Source organism: Embiotoca jacksoni, unplaced genomic scaffold (assembly GCF_022577435.1).
Source record: "Embiotoca jacksoni isolate LCO1_2020_lvr unplaced genomic scaffold, fEmbJac1.0.p SCAF_26, whole genome shotgun sequence".
Classification (NCBI taxonomy): domain Eukaryota; kingdom Metazoa; phylum Chordata; class Actinopteri; family Embiotocidae; genus Embiotoca; species Embiotoca jacksoni.
In genome coordinates this window covers 7,037,650-7,058,677 of record NW_027185377.1, presented here as the reverse complement: position 1 = coordinate 7,058,677, position 21,028 = coordinate 7,037,650, and the positions used below count along the sequence as shown (strand labels likewise).

Here is a 21,028-nt window from a genome sequence, read left to right as displayed (position 1 = left end):
ATAAAACAATTGCCAGTGCATTAGTGCCTGGTCATAATTTGTGAGCATACGTTTGTCCCGTAAAGCTTTAACTCAGAAATGCAGAACATCTGGCCCCAGTTGCTTTAAAGAGGAAACATATTTCCATTGTTACAAGTACAGCGACAACTTTAAAAATAAACACCACAGAGAAACCAAATAGCAGTCCCTTGTGTGGTTTTTTTTTTTGCATATCTGTATTAAGAGAGACCGATGCAGTGCCACCACTCAGTCTTTCTGCTAATTTGTCCCACTGGTGACTCACTTTATTGCAATGTAAAATCCCCTGCAGCCCAAAGAGCATTTCCCCATAGATCTCCTTTACAAAAAAAAGAAAAAAAGTGTACGTTAACTGTTCAACAAGATGCCAAGACCTGCGAACAAGATGGATTATTAGTGTAATGATCATGACGGGGTTTTATATTTGTAAAATCTATCCAGAAATTAGAAAAGTGAGTTTTTGATTTGATTTCACGACATCATCGCAGTATAAAGTGTGTGTCTATGCGGGGAACAGGAATGTTATGGTGCATTGGGCAGCACAATGCAGAGAAGAACCTGGAAGCTCAACACATCAAGTTCATTAAACAAAACGACAGACACCGATCAGCCACAACATTAAAACCACTGACAGGCGAAGCATAAAGTATAACACCAGTTATAAATACTCTTTTCACGAGGATTATAATCAGTCATTCAATCTGATTGAGAGGCATTTCTTTATTTTAGCGTTCATTTTGGAGACCGTAATTAATGGCGCTGTTAAACTCCGCTGGTTTATAGTGAGAGGTGTTCCTAATATTTTGTCCGTCCCATTTAAATGAAGTGGGTTGACAAAATATTAGGAACACCTCTGCAATAAATGTATTTTCTCTTTATTTTAGCAACACATCGAACACGTTCCTCTAATTTCTAATAAATATATCTTTTTTTTTTTTAACTTGAAATAGTCTTAAGTTTCCTCTGAAGTGGCTCACCTTACTTTTAAAGAGGTTTTTCCCCAGAGAACAATCTTTTTGATTTTTTTTTTTAACCCTGAAATGTCTCTTCAAAATCCTGACGGAAACCCTGAGCACTTGTAATTAGTTGACATCAGCCCTCGTCTTGCCTGATAAAAGCGTGGTGAATCTTGTGTTATGGGGTGGTGTTCTGGGGTAAACTGTGGGCTTTTTGGCGGGGTGAAGCGCGAGGTGAGGGCAGATCTGAGGGTTTCGACGCTGAGACGCACCAGCTGTGTTTATAGATTCCCACTGCACCTGCTGGGGTTACAGAGCAAGTGCACTGAGGGATTAAGCACTGGGGCACCGGGGGAAAGTAGAACAAGGAACAACAGATTCATGTTAAGGAAGCATGTCAACACCTCCCCGGTGGGTGTCTGTACTCTAACTATTCATTGTTGTTGGTTGCTACGTAGGTTTCGAACTAATCTGTGCTTTGTGGTTTTTTTGTGTTTTTTTTTTTTCTTAGCCGTTAATCAAATATGCTCAGCTGAAGTGGAAATGTTGCTAGCAAACAAATCCGTGCAGGAAAAATAGGGAAACGTTAAGATGGATCTAAGAAGATGAAAGCTATTGGACGTTTAAATTTAGCATCTATAGACATTTACGTTTTGCTGGAGTGTGCTAGTTCCTGATTACAATGTTGACATTTTACTTGGAATTAACCTGATTAATGTCACTGAGCATAAAATCCCATAGCTCAGCATTTCTCATGATCACAGGAGATGGATTAAGAAAGAAGGCTTTCAAATTGAATATACCTCTCCTTGCTCAGCCTGCTAATTGTGCCATTTACCACTACTTGAGTCACTGACCGACGCTATTTAGTCAACCTAATGATGATGCACAGTCCGAGCCATCCCTTGATAATTAAACGAAAGCTCCATCTCTTTTTCTGTATTAACTCTTTTTTTTTTCTTTCTTTTTTTTGGTGAATTAGCAGGTCCACGCAAAAACATATTGAGCTGCGGTCACTTTGTTCCTTTAAATCACTTGTGGCGTTCTTGGCTGGGAAATGACTTTTTTTTTCTTTTTTTTTTTTTACGATTACGCTCTGTCACTTGTTATTGATTACGCAAAGCAAGTAACTGTTAACATTCTTGTTTTGAACATTCAGTCAGGTGAGCCTGTTTATTGATCTCAAGGCATCTGCACAAAAATCTGTGACTTACAAGACTTTTATTTTACTTTTTGAAATATTGGATTTAATATTCAAGTGTTTTAACATGGCGTAGATCTACGTGAGCAAATATCTCGTCTAGTTTTTATGGTCTTCCTGCACTTTATATAAATATATAATACAAATATTATGTAGATATAACTATCAGAATCTCATGAATTTATTCAACTTATTGGTCTTATTTGCTTTTTAATGGTTTCATACTGCTCTTAAGGTTCAACTACTTTGTTATATGATCACAATTTTGTGCACTTCTGATTTTGGGCTAGAATTTGTGTTTTAGGTGTTTAGTCCGTGTCTTATTGGCCAGGAACTCCTGATGTTTTTTCTGGTTATATATTTCACCACAAACAGTCAAGTTTGTTTGACATGCTTTAAAATAACCGTGCATCTTCCTGATGCATATTTGGACACGTAGGAGACCAGCATTTTCATCTTGTCTCTTTCTAACAACCAACATTAGTCTTTCATCATGACCGTGACCTTTATCTAACTTTAACCGGGTGTCAAGATTCAATACTTTATTGCCATTTCAACATAATTGATTGTAAATTGTCCTCGTGAGCTCACAGAATATACAACCAAAAACGAAAATAGTAGAACTACTCACTTAAACAGCACACAATACATTAAACATTTTTTGTTTCGTTTCAACTTCAACAACCTGCGCATGACACACGTTTCCACATATTTAGACACTTTTCAACAATTCTGTCATCTAGAAATTACGACTTGTAAATAAATAGATGCAAAGTCTTTTTCTTCCACGTCAAGACGGAATCCCCCCCCTCCCCATGTTGGACACGCTGTCAACGCTCGTGGGTCGTATTTACACTTTATGGATGTTTTAAATTGCACTCTCCATCCAGATTGTGGGAGGAAAATTCAGCTGTACTGTAATGTGTTCCCCTTTTTCCCAGCCTGATTGACTCTGATATCACCATTGCTTCCAAAATGAAATGCCCATGTGTCCCTGTAAACACACAGCATTTGTTCCTGAGCAGAGTGGCACTGCAGAGCAGAGCAGAGCTCCTCTCCAGCAGCACTGAGCCTGACCGAGCCAGGGAATAAGTAAATGAATAAATAGGCTGATGTTGAATTTTCCCCTCACTTGCCTCCACTGACACAAATAGGATCTACAGTAATTTATAATGCTGTTAGAGAGGCGGCTCTCTCTATAACCGAGGTGTCTGTCACCTCGTGTGCAGGAGGCCTCAGTGCCAGAGTGGAGGACCTGCAGCACCCTGACATCCTGCTTTGCTATTCCACACACACACGGCCCGAAGGCTAAGTGACATCAAGCCTCATTATTGTCATCACATGCCACATTTGTAACTGGTTAGCGAGCAAATTGTGATAAAATAGGCTGATGCCCCTTCTGAGCGTCTCTGGCTGAACAAGCTGGACTTTCCATAATGTTGGGAGCCACATTGGTGGAGCAGAGAAAGAGGATGTGTGGTGCTTTTTTGTGGCAGAAAATTGCGTGTTTCTTCTATCTTGTGTGCTATTCATACGACAGAATTCTTTATATTAATACCCGTGATGGTATGTATGCTGATATCACATGGGAACAGGAAGTAGTGAGCTGGAATTACTGTTATTGTGTATAAGTTAACAATAATTGCATTCAGTTATGTGTTGCTGCACTTCTATATTACCAGAGGGCTGTGATATAAACCCCGTTTTACCATTTATATGCATAGTTTTCCGAGTATGTGACATCTCTAGGTTGTCTCCGGTGAGCTGTGCTGCTCATCTTCGTGTACTTGCGTCTATGTCCTACTGTTTAAAAAAATAAATGTAATCCACACGCAGGGATAATGAGGAGGAAAATCTCTTGCTTGCATCAACCTCAAATTGGTGAAATGAAAATCTGTTTTAAACAAAGGGAGAGACCCCCATGGTGTCTGGGTCTACAATTTCTGTCACATATATTCCTTGGAGGTTTCATGTGACAAAACACAGAAAGTTGCTTTGTCCCTCCTCTTGTCACGTTACACCCCTTACCCATAGGTTTTTTTTTTTCCCTTCCTGTTGTCTGGCTGTCTATGCTGTCAGCCCATAGCCTGGCACCTGCTCTCATGTTCCTAATTAGTCTCATTTAATTAATTATATACTGCAGCACATCTCCTTATTTCTGGCTTCCTCTGGATTTCATCGCCTTTGTTTCAAACTTACAGAGATCAGCTCTCATTTAGGCGTTACTGCTCAGTTACTGTTGTGACTTTCATGTAAGTTTGTGGATGTAACTCTCCTTCTTTTGGATGCATAACTTACGACAACGGGTTTGTTTTGAGGATTGTGACTCCCACGACACTTCTTTCCTTTATGAAGCGTCTGTATTTCATAAAAGAAGTTTCATAAAAGTGCTTCGTAATGCTGTCTGCGAGGTTGACGTGGTTTTGCTTTCTGTTGTTTTTTGATCTCGGTAAGGAATACCTGATAGCATAAGCAGCTTCCCAGCTGCTACTTCATCCTCCTGTTACACTGGGATGCATAATGTGCTAAAGAAAAGGTTCCATCAAATATTTACCACCTGATCAACACGACACAATAGAGAAAGATCAAACCTTTGACTGAATAGGTCAACTGCGGACTCATTGAGTTTCCAGCAGAGAAAACAACCACATCAGCTGCAGGAAAACAGTAGTTCTCATTCTGTCTAAATCCTCCTGTTATTGATTTTTATTCTTTTAGAAAAGTTTTGTTATGCATCAGGAGATGGTCCAAAGATGTGTCTAGCTTACTTCTGAAAGTCCCTGCGTACCTGCATCAATGTCTTCCCTAAAATCTGTTAAAGTTAAAGATTGACCTCTCACATTTATAAAAAGGAAAGTCGGTTCTTTACTACTCATCTCACAGATTATCTTTGTTTTAATAAGGCAGTTATGTTAAGGTCTCTTTTCCAAGAGAGACCTGAGAACAATAAGTATTCACCAGAACACTGACACAACACTACAATCAAGGAATTAAAATTTAAAAAAAAACAATTACAAGAATCGTAAAGGAAACATCTGATAATCTGACAAAAGCTTTAAAGATTTCCAAGAAGTTTGCAGTTGCTTCTCTTTTGAAGGTGCATAGTGTCTGAAACCAGTTCTGCAACCTTAGTTTGTAAATTTAAGATACATAATAAGTACATCCTGGATTGTGTACTGTAGTTACTGGGTTTAAATGAGAGATGCATGCAGATCACTTAAAAAAGTGAAATATCAGAAAAGTACATTTCTGAAATGAATAAACTGCAAAGGCACTAGTAATAATAATGACCTCGGATGAGGTTAAAAATGATACATTTTGATAATGGGAATAAAAGCAGGATACATGCGAGACAGTGGTATGATGTCCAATGTTCTTTTATACTTTTATTAAAAACAAAACTGCAATTGCAAACTATTTTGCTGAAAATGTCAATATCAATTGTCCAGTAGTAATTTCTGACCCAAGCTCGCATCATATTGTGTAATCGCTACATTGGTCCAAAACTTATTCGTTTATAGGGAGATGTCTACGTTTGATCCTTTTCTATTGACCGGTGTCCACCGTCCAACAAAATCTGCTGGCATCTCACAAGGTGCCTGAGATTTAGGTACCAAAACCATGTGGTTAAAGTTACGTTAATAAGCAGGTTACTTCTGTAAGTGACATCACGTTTGATAAGTTAGTTACAAAGTTAAGTAAGTTTGCTTACTTACGTTTTTTTTTTTTAAATAAATGCACGCTGAAACCTTCTCCCTACGCAGACTCTTTCTACTCCGTCACATGAACCCAGTCGCAAAACCTTTCAGAGCTATCAGATGTACTTTTGCAGCCTTACAGGGGGTGTTTATGTTTGTGTTGTTTCGTGTCGGGGTCGTGAGAGTGACCTGGAGCTGTCGCACTGCCGATCAGCTGATCAGATGCAGACCAAATATATTGTTACCTTGAAGACGGTCAACTGTTTATCTTATTTCTGACCACCTATAAGCATAACTATTGATTTTTAATTTTTTTATTTTTTTTTATTATTTAACAGCTGTTGCAGCAAAAATATTTATCTGCTCTGTGAATAATCATATTTTCTCCTGCTTTGATTTCGCGTTGGTTTCTGAAGGGCCTGTTTATGGAAAGGAAATGACAAGAAGTCGAGTTGACAGGCCTGGAGTGAGACAGTTAAATGCCCCTTGCTGCTCTGGATAATTAATAAATAAAGTACCAGGGGAGTCCTGTCATGGCTTCCTCTATGACAGGGGCTGTCTCCAGTGCGCTAAAGCATTAAATGACCAATTCCTGTCAGGCTAACTTCCACTGCACTCCCTTGGCACCCTCTCCCTCATTCTCCCTCTCTCGCTCCCCTCACGCACACACACTGTCTCTCTTTCTTCCAAAGAGAGCTACTTTGCTCTCTTTGCTCTGAGTTTTTCAGCGACTGATGGCTCTAGTTCATTTCTGCTGAATTAATTGGTCCCTGAATGAATTCTGTTGACAGGGCAATTCATCATGTGTTTGGCCTGACAGTGACTGGGGTGTTGGGAGTGTGGTGGTGGTGGTGGTGGTGTTGGGGTGGCGGGGAGGCGAGGGTGAGGGGAGCTGCAGGAGAAGCAGGGGTTATAAGTGGGGGGAAAAGGATGGGGGCTGATGATTCTGCCCTCTCCTCCACCCGCTTCCATTATTCCCTCTTCTGCTAACTGGAATAGCCTGCATCAAATTCTGCTGCTCTCCCTTCTCTCTGAATATTTCCCAGCTCCCCCCCCCCCTGGTTGCAAACAAACACGCCTGGCTGACAGATCCAGCTGATTAGGGAGCTCTTCTGTCTGCTTTGGAGGATATCCCCCATTACTGGCCAGTCAGGTAGCTAGCCCCGTTAGCCCAGGACCACCAGCGCCCGCTATGTGGGACCTGACACGTTCACTAAGTGAGGTGCATTGCATTAGGCTTTAATTGCATCATGTATCACACAATAGCCATTAGGGTAATTATTTACTGGTGAAGGGTAAATGAGGTTTGGCGCCGGGCTGAGCCAGCCTGGTTTTGGCAAGAGGTGTGGCGCTCACCTATACGCTAACAGACCTAATCGCTGGTCATTTGCTTCATTTGGAAATATGCTGTCATCCAAACTCTGCAGTCCCCCCCCCCCCCCCCCCCCCCCCAGCCCTGTCCTTTTTTTTTATCGCCATTTTTCTCACACTCGCTTTCAGTCAAGCAGGGCACTTTTTATGTCCAATCAATCAATGCTCACTCATTAGGAACCTCCCCTCAAGTATCCTCTGGATGGCCTCACACAGCAAGAGTCAAAAATTACCTCATAATTGCTGCTCAGGCATCATAACAAGCTAGGCTGCCCCACTGACACGGCCATACAAACAGGTCTAACACAGGAATTGATGGATACTGGAGAATCATATTATATATTGCCATATCCAATTAGATACAGCACATAAAGCAGCAGATCCATTCCCTCTTTTCACAACGTCCAAACCACAGATATGAAGACGTGAAATGCATTTTCATATTTTCTCTCCCCCTCCCCTCCTCTCCCCTCCCCTCCCCGCCCCTCCCTCCGTCTCTCTCCCCCTCGTCGTCTTCTTCGCGTGTCACTGCAAATGATAACATCCTGAGGATTTATTGTACATTTGACACACCAGTAACCAAATTATAATTCAGTTGCCGCGGCATATTCACAGAACCACTGTACAAATCGCACAGAAAGAGTGTTCAGTCAGCATGTATTCGTGCGGAGCGTCTCAAAAGGTCAGCAGTTAGATCTGACACTGTGGTTTGAAGTTGTACGGGATGAGCTTCACTGTTATGTTATGTGAACGTACAAAGGCTTCCTATTAATGTCAAAACCATGTTTAAGCGCAGAGTTAGAGCCGCAACCTGTTCGTGAACAATGTTTAACAATTGCACAGTCAAGATCAGTCCAAATGTAAACATTTGTGTTAACTTTTAGGCATACCAATTCAATATCCCTAGGAGCAATCTGTAGAATGAGGTATGCACATTAAGTTAATGACTGCTTATTGAATCTTGAGTAATAACATTAATGTCACAGTTAGATGTAAAGCAAAAAGTAGAGTATAAAAAAAAAATAGTTTTTTGTATAGAATGTACAGTAAATCAAGATTTCAGCACTTGTGCATTAACGTGATTAGTTTTTCATCTGAATGAATATGTTATTGAATCTTCTGCTGACCACAACCTTTGCTATTTTTTTTTTATTTTTTTAAATAAAATGCACAATTCTAAATGTAAACTTAAACTTTGATTTGATCGATCTGAGATGAGCAGTTATTCTGAAGCTTTCACAAACTATTGACTGAATATTTGATGAGCAAAAAAAGTGACAGCTGCTGATTACAGCCAATCAGTTCATCCCACCATTTTTATATATACAGTAAGTATATATATATATATCATATTCTAGAGGATGCTGTTGTCATCTGGCATGCTGCAGTCAATTTGGCTTGATTGACAGATACATCCAGGTTCACAGTTTATTGGTTTCAGAAGAGAGAGCCAGATATGCCAATTTAGACAGGGAAGTGACAAAAAAAAGTTTCCATCTAAATAGAATAATTCTTCTTCTGGGAATTCTCAACTGGGAAGAGGAAAGAGTCAAGCTCCCTTTTTCTCCTTCTCCTCCTCTTTTAACAAGGGCTGTGAATGACAAACATATACGACAGTTACAGGCTGACAGAACATCAGCTTTTGATGCTTCACAGGGGAGCTATGAAATAAACAACAGGCAGAGAAATTGAATTACAAAGCAAAAAAAAAACAAAAAAACAGAAGGAGTCTCTACTCGAGGACCCAGAGGTATCAGGGTGCACCACTAAACAGCTCAGCTCAGTATGATTTAGAGGAGCTTATATTCTCTTTTTACAACGTTGAAATTCAGAGGAAAATGTGTTATAGAAGGATAGAAACGGGAACGTAATAACAATGTTTCCCTCATGTCACTGCTATCCATGCAGGCTCAAAGGGTTAAACACTTTTGTGGTATTAAGGCAAGTTTTAAATAGTATTTGGGCAAAGAAATGGATGTCTGAATTAGCGTATTATACATTCTGGCTGACATCATTTCAAATGTACATTCTGCTTTATCGTGAGCTCCCGCAGCCCAAATCCTTTGCAAATCGCACAACGCTAATCAGGACAGTGTCCACTTGTTGTAAATCAATAATGATATAACTAAGTCATACAAAGCGGTGGTGGCGGAGGGATTATGGAGCGAAGAAAGAGTGAAAATAAGCTCTAAGAGGGATTTCATGCATAAATCTCTCGCTGCAACTTAGCACAAATTGAATTCAGGCACACTGCTAGAAAAATTAATTCAGCTTTACAAAGCGAGGAGAGGTTAAACACTTTATGTGCTGCTCAGTGATCCAAATCATGGAGAAAACATTCAGAGGCATTCTCACTGTAGTCTCTCTGTACCATGTGATCTTTATACCTGAAAAGTAAATACGTTTATCTCAAGACAGTCTCATTAAGTGCCTGAATTCATTCATTGTTTTTTTTTTGTTTTTTTTAACTGCTTGTATAATTATCGCAAGCAAAATCTTTTGACTTCAGATGCGTGTTTAAAGTACGTTATTTTAACCCTTTATTTAGCATTTAAAAGCAATAAGCACTTATTTAATAGTTCCACGCACTGTAATGTAGTTGCAACCAATGAAAAGACATTTTATGTGTCAACATTTTAATTTGTCTACAATTATAACTTCTGCCAAATGGAAGTGGGATTTTTCCTACATTGTATATGGAAATTTACACTAGTGAAATTATTCTGGTCAAAGTTGAGTCCTGACTCCTGTTGTATGCTCATTATTAGAAGACATGTTTTAAATACCAGGTAAATCAAACTCAGCTGCATTATACTGTTCTATCAGTAATTCATCAACTGTTTATACACCATTTACAGGACCTTGGGTTATCAGTTTAAAAAACAAACTTAATTAACACTAGATATATGCTTACATAAAACATTATGATATAGCAGAAGAGGTGAGACCCTTTACTTAACTAAAGCAGTATGAAGTCACTTCACTGCCACCCTCACAGTAATGGAAGTAAAAGAGCTGATGAACTTTCAACAAAATATTTTAATAATAATTTTTTATTATATAGTAATAAATCACGTTTTTTTTTTTGTGATATAAAGAATAGAAAAGCAGAAAATCCTCACATTTGAGAAGCTCAGTCCAGTTTGGCCTGTTTTTTTATTTATTTATTTATTTTTTAAATAAATATCTTGGATGGCTGATCAGCTGTTAGACATTTCATTGATTGACCTTCTTGCTGTGAACGAATCATTTCAGCCCAGACAGTCACAAACAACATTCGAGGCCCTTTTGCGTAAAAGATTTCAGACACTTTTATTATTGTACAAGTGATACCAGCATAATGAAAGTGATAATACCCATGAACATGAAAGACATTTTTTCTTACTGTATTTACAGAGAAGTGTCTTCACATCACACACAAAAAAAAAAATGTTTCTACAAAATGAACAATTTGTAAATAACATAACATTAAATAAACTCCACCTACCTTTAGGTTTACAGCTGAATATGCATATGATGACCATCTCTGCACTGCATAGAATTTATACATATACTTTTCCTCATGAACAACGTGGGTATTTCCTAACAATAATACTGCTCTCATGATGCATATAGGCGGCCTGTAAATAAACATTAACAAGAACTAAGTCTTTGGCAGATGCAAATACATTCACTTGACAGATGAAGAAACCATCGTTCCAGCTTGATTCGAAGAAATGACTTGGCCCGAAACATGTGAGGGAGCTGAAGTTTGGAAGAAACATGTTTAAGGCATTTAGCTGAAATCCTCGCCCTGCTTTTCGATGTTATTGGAGTCGTCGCAATCATCGTATCAGAGTGAATTTGGACGCTTCTGTTATCAAACTAGACAAATGAGGATGGTGGTCTGACTCGGGATGGCTGTTGTATCCTTTTTCTGTGGTTGAATGCCAAAGACTTAATCAACTTAAATAGAAATGTAAGCTGTGAGAACATAGTATAGTGCACGTCAAGGCAGTGACACGATGGAGCCTTGAATTACAGGATCAACTGTAAAACTGTAAGTGCCTGTTCAGATTGAGACTTATTTGACTTACAGCCAGTTTTTGTGAAGTAAAGCAAATATGCACATCATTTTTCTGCATAATAACGCTCCAGTGTTGCAAACCTCCAACATAGTGCAAAATGAACATAAAAAAACACAACGAGGTTTTGCCTGATGACCTCTCAAATCCTGACAAATCAGAAATAGTAAAACACTAGCCAAGCAGTCTGCAGTTTAGTCATTACGAATTATAAAAATGAAATAAAAAAATTATTTTAAGAATATATTTAATAGTTTCTTGAAATTTTGCAAATAGCGGGCCATGGTGCTATATGGTCACGGCTCCCTCTATTTTCAAACTGAAGTTTCTTTATTTATTTCATTTTCATTTTTACATTTTGATTGTGTATCACAGAGAACATGTCCTAATCTTCTCATGGCATCAAAAGCGGTCTATTTTACTCATGCTGGATGTTTGGTCGGTGACTGTTCAAATGGATGAAAGCAACGGTAGCCTGCCACAGCCTGCTCGTGTTGCCGCTATTCTCCTCTGATCTCCATGCGCTGCCGTTTGAATCAAGTGGGAGACGAATGGGGAAAAAGGGGAGGAAAAAAAAAAAGAGGCTGCTGCTACATTTTTGAGCTCCGGACAGTGTCCCTGCTGAGAGCCGTCAAGAAAAGGAATGTTCAGTATTGATCCGTGATGGGATGAAACTGTGACACTGCGAGAGGGGAGAATGACTTCTGGATACGTTAGTCTTTTTGTTTTTGTTTTTTTGATTTTGTTTTTTAAAACCACAAGTTTCATCATGTGTGAGTAGCGTCCTTTCAGTGATGTCGTCTTGGAGATTCTTTTTTTTTTTTTTTTTTTTTTTTTTTCTTTTTCTTTTGGCTTTGTGTGTCCAAAAAAAAGCTGCGATGAGAGAGGACAGGAAGTCGTCTTAATTCCCCAAAAACGTTGAGTTTGTTATTGTGTGAGCCGGGAAACATTTTATGCGCAGTTGCTCAGTGTCCAGTGGACCATGCCGCTCACACCGGGGCAATATGGAGGCTGAGGCCATGGTCCTGTAGGTTGATTTGGTTTCCATGGTAACTAGTGACGGTCATAGGCAGTGGCAGCAGTGGGAGGGGCGGAGCCTCTCGATGCGGCACTATAATAATAAGGGGAACCTGAAAGTTAACAGAAGAACGAACCATTTGAAACAACATACACAGTTTTGTCTGCCATTTACCAAATTTATTGTCATCATTATAAGTAGCAGCAGTAGATTTCATTTGTTAAGCTGTCACGCATCACATCATTGACCATTTGCTAAGCACCCTGCTCCCTAGTTACTGTTGCTATTGTGCCTGTCGGGGTTTCCATACTGGTGCGGCACGTGATAAGAGTTTACAATGATGGTGATTTTAAAGAATTTTTTTAAACTACCCTTGATTTCAGAAATACACCAGCAAAAATGAAACTTTTGTTATCAGATTTCTCGCCAGCATATGTCTTGATATTATTTTAGCCAAGACGTCAGAACCATGTCTTTGCTAAAAAAACAAACCAAAAAAAACCAGCATCTCAAGCGGACTTCTTTAAGGTTTCCAGGTCGCTCGGTTTAAGACGTGAATCTTTTAAAGGTTATCTTCATAATGCATTTCATGGCTGCACACAATACTGTAGCCAAGTCTACACGCAAAAAGCGTGAGCACACACCTACGTTCCCCTGTTCAACCTTAACCTTCGCACCACTGCACCGCTAACCCACAGTTGCCCATGTAATATTAAGCAAATAAAGAGCTAGGGAACATCTCTTTCAGGTTTCCATTGCATGCTATATAGAGCTCCGAGACATTGGACCCTAAGAACACAGGACCCTTTGTCACGTTCCCATTATGTACCATATAAATCTGAGGAACTTTGGGGCCTGGGAACAAATTAAAGACTCCAAAAACAAGCCAGCATCCTCAACTGATGATCCATGTTGTGGAAAGCTATTTGTCACGGAATTATTGTTTTATAATGAAAAATATTGTTTTGCTGATTGTTGATCTTAAATACTTTTTTTGTTGTTTTTTTTTTTCCAAACATTTTCCCTTTTAAGATTACAAGAGAAAAATGCATTTGGGTTTGAGCTTTAACTGGTGTGTTTTACTGTGTTTCGTAATGTATATCCCCAAATCCAGGAGAGAGAGAAGAACAGAGCGACTAATGTTCGCCAAAACTCTGCTAACATCCGGGACCAGTGTTCTCACAGATGGTCGGGTAGTAGTGACAAGTACTTCTTTACACTTACTGGTTAGTAGTGACAATTAATTAATAGGGCAGATATAGACCTTGTTTATTCCTTTCCTCTTGCTTCGCCTGTAGTGTTTTTGATTTAGTAAAATTGAGAAAAAAACACATCACTCTCCAAACTCTTAACACTACGAAAATTGCTCTTGTAAAGGCCCCATTCATACCTCTTCAAAAGGTTAAAAATCCTCAGCCCGCCCGTACGGTTACTTAGGCTACAATTAGATAATCTCTGTTCAGGGGAGGGATTTAGTAAATGGTCGATTAATTGTTCTCATCAAGTTTCTCACTCTTCTACTCACTTAGTAATGCTGGGTTGCTGAATCGCCAGGCTTCATTGTAGGTTGTGTACTGTGGATGACTGTAGGGGTTCCCCGAAAACTCACTCCCTGCAAAACAAAACAACAAATCAATTAGCATTTCAATGCATCAAACCATTACCCCCTTCACATGCAGTCATTTCTCGTCATTCAAAACAGGATGCAGTTTGAGGGTGGAAATGATAGTCATCGATGTGCGACCAGTCAAGCAAGTAATTTATTTCTTTTTCATTTCACTTAAGTTATGCAACACTGAACAATACAGGATGTGACACTGAAGGCGGCTTTCCCTGTCCCATTTATGGATATCTGCCCATTCTTCTTCCTCCAGTATATTCCAAACCAGTCTAATAAATACAGAGTGGTAATAAACAGTTTCATGCATACATTTTTGATATGCTGCTATAAATCCTGCTGCCTTTCTTGGTTGAATTTTAACGTCTCCAATCTGAAATCCTCTCTGCTCTGAGCTCTGGTGTTTCTTGCATCAGAATTACGTTGCAAAGGGAAGCAACTTGGAGCATGTCAGTGAGCACTGCTGTTGGTTCAACACGTTTCTTTCTTTTATGAGACAATAAAGGCGAGATTTTATATGAAGCTGCTGAGAAATGGCTTTGCTTTAACAGTGTTTTGTGCCTGCCACTAAATCTTAGCGGTTGTGTATAGGATGAATCCGTTGTAACGCGAAACCCACAAGCCATGGGATTAAGGTCCTCATCTTTTGCTTGGTGCCACATAAGAACAAATGGAAAGTAAAAGTATGTTTGACTTGACTCTTTTCCACCCACATGATTTAACAGTTTTATTAGCCAAAATCCAGAAGTAAACCTGGACTGCACCGCCACTGGGTGCTCCCATGTCCCCCTTTGGTTTTACAGGTAGCTGTTAAATTGACTCAACTGTTTGCAGAAGTATGTAAAAAAAATAAAATAAAAAAAAATGCAAGTCAATGTCAACTAAACTGATAAAAGATTTGTCACTTTAATGACAGAAAATGAAAATTTCTATCTGTATCCAAATATATACAGTTAGAAAGCACCATGGGATATATCGGGCAAAGAAAAAAAGAGTCTGATCTAGAGTTAATCCACAAAAAACACGCAACTATATGCAATCCATTCAGTTCCGTTGTGAAGTGTGTGCAGAGAAAAAGGAGATTGATAGAAAAAAAAAAAAATCTGAACATGAGAAACTGGAAGATTCCTCCACCGTGAAGAGAAAATATGCAGATGAGTAATTTGGGTGAACTTACCCTTTAAGAAATCCTCTAAAATCCTTTACAAAAACTTTTTGCTCCTTGTTTTATGACCTAATTTACCACCAAGTTCAATGAAATGTGTTTGCAACTTTCTTTTTAAGATTACCTGCTAACCACCAGACTAAAACAAATGGAAAGTAAATATAACCTCCCTGGCTGCGACGATAATGAAACATGTTATGGCAGCTCTTTATAATGGAGGAAAGGGGAACAGCCAGAGTCTGTGATGGGTTACGTGATTGGTGAATGATATGCTAACACAGCGCACACTCGACTGGCTTCCTCGTCCATGTGGTTTAATCACATCAAAGCAAAATGCCGCCTGTGTTTTCCTGGAAACGTGTGCTGAAGTTGAAGAGGTGTTTCGCGCCCAGCGCCGAAACTGCATCTTTGCCCTGTTTATCCTGGCAGTGAAACACAAGCCTGACCGCATCCTCAGAGAGACAGTGATTTGAATATTTACCGGGCTCCCATGCCTCTTGCCTTTTGACCCTTAACTGTTTGCTGTGAACCTGAACTGCAGGTTAAGTAGAGGAGAGGAAAGGGATATGCTCTGGAGCGCAGAGGCTGGGGAGGCGCTGCTGGTGCTGTTTGCCGAGGCCGGTGAGAACGGCCACGTGGGGAGACAATGAGCCAATAAGGCCGAGAGGAAAGCAGGAAGGAAGCGAGAGCGACCGTCCTCTCCCCCGTTTCTGATCACTTATTCAGCTTGTCTAATCCAATCACACACACACACGCACACACGCTGCTAATATAAGGATGTGTGCACCTCTTACTCCGCGGGTCAATATTCGTTGCCTCTCTGCATAATTTGGCACTAAAGTCTCCTCTCTCTGCTCCTCAGCTCCTACACGTGTTCCTTTCGAGGGCGACACCACCTGTTAAATGGACCCTAATGGCGACACGAAGCAGCGACGGCGTCCCTCACTCACCAGGAACCATTCCAGCGAGCGTGGAGGTCGGGTAGCTGCCCTGGCCTGTGGGGGGAACGTGAGGGGGATACCCAGGTAAGGTTGTGTTAGCCATATCCCGACCTGCGGAGACAAAAGACAACAAGAAAAAGACCGTTCAAAGGTGCTACTGAGTTTGAATGAGTGACCTGGACACAAACCTTTTCTTAAGTTTAACAATGTTGTCACTTAAAGATGAATCCTAAAGCTGAAAGTGAACAACTACTCATTTCCCCAAAAAATGTCCATGGTGCCTTTTATTGTGATTCTAAATGAGAATAATAATTAAAAAAAAAAAGTAGCCAGATGTGAAGTGCTCCTTTAAGACTATATACATTTACATTAATAATATTAAAGTACTATTAGAAAATGTGCTTAAATATGAAAAGCCAAAGGAGCGTCTTCTTTGAGAGTGTTACTATACATTTATGACCTTATTGGCTCATTGTATCGCACACATGTGGTATTAGCATTATTTTAATTTTGTAGCAGCTGAGATAGGTGGGTTTTAGTTTACCCACCTAATATACTGTGAGGGTGTTAAATCAATAAAAAAAAGCTGGACTATTCCATAAACTGATCCCATGTTTTATATGTAAAATGAAAGCAGTGTAGTTAAAAGTATATATTTAGGTGTGCTTAGTAACTTTTCATATCTGCTTTTAGTTTCCCATTCTCAAAATACAACCCCAGCTCCTGCAATCACACAAAACATGAATATGACTTTTTACTGCGGACACGATGACTCATCACCACCACCACCGCAAGTCAGTCAAAAATTCCCCTGTTGTGGAAACCCGACATTTCGGAGTCCAACGCTTCTCATGACTGTGTCACGTAAACTTTTTACTCGACACCGGAAAGCATCAGTCAAGGGAACTAAAAACAAACTTGGAGGCAACTCAATTCTAGCCGCACGAGTACGTCTACTCATTAAACAGTTCAAACTTGTCTGAACACGGCAACCTTTTCTGGACCTCATGGAGCTCCTCTCCTCTCTTTGGTAAAGGCGGAGCACGCAGGCCCCTCTGCAGAGCGTCTGGCTGCAGATATTCAGCTCTGTAATTGAGAGTGACGGTTGGGCTGTCCTCGCCGGCCACAGGGACATTTGGACTGCGGCACGTAACCCCAATCTGCACAGTGGCTGGGGTAAGAGAGGCCCCTGCTATATTGTCAGCTGTGAGGGCCACTTTGACTCAAAGGGAAACTCATCTCCCAGTGGATTTTTAATGAGGAACGAGTGAACGAAATTCAACGTAACACGGCAAGACAACAGTAGTCCATATTGTTGCGGTACACAGAAACAGAACAACTCTCGGCTAACTGAAGGAAACGGTTTTTTTTTTAGGATTCTCCAAAATCGTTCAGCTTTTTTGTTGCTGTTGCAGTTTTACGTGAAATCATGACCAGGAGGGGGCTTCTTTACTTTACTTTTTATAGTGGAGCATTTGCTTGGAGAGCATTCTGTTTTTTAGTAGCTGTAGTAGTTTTGCATTGTTTAACATCAGTGTAGACAAGTGCAAGTATTTTTCAGACAGTCCAAGATGTTTACTGGTAGAATAAACCTCCATTTTTAGTCTGCACAGAGTTCAGACCTCCAATTGTTTTTGATTTGTCATCCTGCAATGCACCTGAACTGTTTCAGTTTAAAGTGTCTGTGTCTCTGTTCCTCATTTTATCTCGCTAGGCTTTGCAAAGCAAAAAAACAATCTAACAATAAAACAAATCAGCAGAAATTATCCAAAAGATAATCTTCATGCTTCATACAGCAGCGAGAATACAACACTATATTTCTACACTCCACGCTCCAGCTACAAAACACATTTATCTTTGTAATTATGTGGGAAAACTGGACTGTGTTGCTAAAAAACATAACTAACAAAAGCTTAACACACAAGAAAACATGTATATGTTGACAATAAGAAATTCCAGTCTATGCGTGTGCCGTATTATGAGCAGCTTATTTGTTTAATTGAGGATGTGTGAATGAACCTTCTGGATAATGGAGGGCCGGCTTCTGCAAGCTTGCTGACATGCAGTCTGGGTGAAAGCAGCTGGGCAATGAGAAGGATGGTGAATCTGGTGAAGAGGCAGGGCGGCAGGCCTGGAGGTCCTCGAGGCCGAGCGGTGTGCCAGGCCGGAAGAGGAGGAGGAAGTAGGGATCAATGGAAGCTTTCTTAATGTAAGGTGAGGATGGGTGGATGAAGGCCTTTTTTGTAAATAAAAATGAGAGCTGCAACAACTATGTCGTCATGTGACAAATTACAACTATAGTTACAAATTTGTAACTGATTTTATGTGCTTATAGTGTTTAATTTACTACTACTTTTCTTTAAACTGTTAAACTTTACTGTTAACTAAATCTAGTTTACAGTTATTACATACATATGCACCTCCTATTACATACATATTACATGATCTGCTAATAAAATACGATGCATTGCTATAGAACTACCCAACAGCAGATAAAGATTTAAAATGAGCTCCAGCCTGACCCGCTACAAAATCCTGCTTAGATATTAAACAAGTGTTGTAAATACAATAATTCACTATCAACAATATACTCCTCTGGAAAGGACCATTCTGTGTCATGGTGACCTTTTGATACTCATTTCATCCACAAGACTTTACGGATCTACTTTTTGACATAATTTGAATGCAGGACTTTCATCGTGCTTTTATTTTAATGCAAGGCTTCAACTTAATCAGAACTTTATGAAATACGTCACTGTTGTCATGGAGTCCTGAGAGGTAGGTTCAACTGAGGAGAAATTAAATCAAAGTTACCAAATAAACTGTAAAGCTATGAACTATTACAGAAAAGACAAATGGGAAATCTAAATAGAAGTGGATTCTCTCTTGAAATACATGCTACATAAATTGTTTGTATTTCTGATCATGAATTGTCTTCTAAAGAAACGATTAAATCTTATGTCGAACAACTGTTCTCCATTGTTTGAAAATCTCAGCACTGATCGCTGTATTGTACGAGGCCCTGGTGAGAAATGTGTCTTTTAGTTAAAGCGCTGCAGACTCGAGGGCTGCGGAGTTAAAGAGCTTTACAGAGAAGAGTGAGGTCATGCTGGACCTTTCATTTATAATAAGAATTAGTTAGCCACAAGCCAGTGCACATAAGTCAAAGGGAGCCATGGGAGTACTGTAGGTGGGGGGTCCAGCAGGGATGAGGCCATTGTGTATGAGTGTGTGTGTGTGTGTGTGGACACTGGTAACTATTGTCCAACTGTCTCAGCAAACACTGACCGTATCTTTTCTTCATTATTATTGCAGCAGCTACAGCTGACTCGCATGTTTAATACAAGTAAATAACTCTGTGCTTCAGAAGCTAATGAAGAGATAGAGTGACCTCAGGATCCCTGTCTTTACTATACAGACTTAATTCAATTGATATTCTTCAATATGTGGCAGTTAAATGCAATTTTCACCTGTAAAACTTAGGATGAAGTCACACGATCAGACCTTTTTTTTTTTTTTTCAGATTTGTCTCTTATATTTCACCGAAAGAACTAACAGTCTCGAGGCTGTAAACATGACCCTCACACCAATTCAGTTAAACTACACTTAGAAAAAGTCACATTTCTAGACTTGTATAACATAATTGAATGACTAAGAATGTGTACTTAATGCGGGTTGGTCAATTCATCAATATTAGTCCTGATACCGATCCAGTGCATCAGCTCAGAGGATCAATACTTTCAACTTAACTCTCATTGGAAACTGCAACCTTCACTCGAACCTTAAATAGCATCAACAAGACACGTTTTGGGGTGTTGTTTTGCTTTATGTTTGGAGTTAACAAGTAAAAGCAAAAGTTATTATTTTGAGATTGCGATTTATGAAAACAAAGATCGGAGATGTGAGGAGTATGTTTTCTTAAAGTTAATAAATGCAGACATTGATCTATGTGTGTATGAGTGTTTTGTTGTCACAAACAGCCTGTTTTGAATCCTGTTTTTGTATATTCCAGGATGCAGTTGGCAGTGACTGCCAGCAGCTCCGTGACTGTTGCTTTATGTCCCCTTTAAAGCCCTCTTTCAGAGAGGCACCGATTCGGAGAACTCTCTGTACAGCAATGATAGCCTCATTAGCTGCTTCCTAGCCTTTGTTGTTTTTACAACAGAGATGTGTGTCCAGATTCTCATTAAAAGATGGGCTTCTTTATATTGTCTGCTTCGTCTGACAGTCCCCTTAGATTGAACGCCAGAAAATCAAGCTATTTATTTTTCCTCTGTCCTCCTTTTTCTTTCCCTGCGAAAATCAATTCAAAGATTTTTTTGGTTTGCTATTACAAAAGCCTGTTGATTTCTGTCTTAATTTGAGGAGTGGTCGCTGCTGAGCCGGGAATACAGTAGTTCTTGCTGTTGGCGTGCCTTAAAGATTGTTTGAATTTTGTGCAAATTTGAGACAACAACAAACAATATAAATAACGACATAAACTAATACAGGTAGATTTTTTTTTTTGGACGTGAACTACACGGAGGGACTGAAAACACACAAGAATAATACCAATACCAAAAAAGCTTTTTCCGTCAACACTTGATTCATGGAATTTATCTCGACCCACAACAATGTGGCAAGAAACATTATGCCGGGTTTTTACATTAGCATCAGCTCCGTTTCTTAAAACACAAACAGAAAAGCGGGGTGACCTTCTCTTTATTTGGCACACGCACAAAGTCATTTGTGAATGACTCTTTTGCTTGCAAGAGTATTAAATTTAGCATGACAGGGACACCTTCATGTTTGCTACAACAACAACCAAAAATCTTTGACCTCCATTTTCTAGGCTATATGCAGAATGGGGGCAATTTATCACAAGCCAAAAAATCTCAGCACCCTAATTAATTACAACTAAGTAAAGAATGTTTGGAGAGCCAAATTGCTTTAATTCCCCAAACACCGGCTGAAAGTCATTCATTATCAAATGTGTGCT

General features: G+C 39.6%; 1 protein-coding gene across 2 annotated transcripts in view; it reads right to left on the bottom strand.

The window, feature by feature from the left end:
* Nucleotides 1-12,174: 12,174 nt before the first annotated feature.
* The window catches only part of LOC138204861 (paired box protein Pax-2a-like), a 29,861-nt gene continuing 21,007 nt past the window's right edge, over nucleotides 12,175-21,028 (bottom strand). Inside the window, exons 8-10 of one of the 2 annotated variants that reach the window (XM_069160421.1) lie at nucleotides 16,060-16,161; nucleotides 13,852-13,938; nucleotides 12,175-12,419 (exon numbers count right to left, since the gene is read on the bottom strand). In XM_069160421.1, the coding sequence (XP_069016522.1) occupies nucleotides 12,298-12,419; nucleotides 13,852-13,938; nucleotides 16,060-16,161 (311 nt within the window). In that variant the 3' untranslated portion in view covers nucleotides 12,175-12,297. Of the gene's footprint in view, nucleotides 12,439-13,851; nucleotides 13,939-16,059; nucleotides 16,162-21,028 lie in introns of both variants that reach the window. The other variant, XM_069160420.1, reaches the window with a different exon arrangement.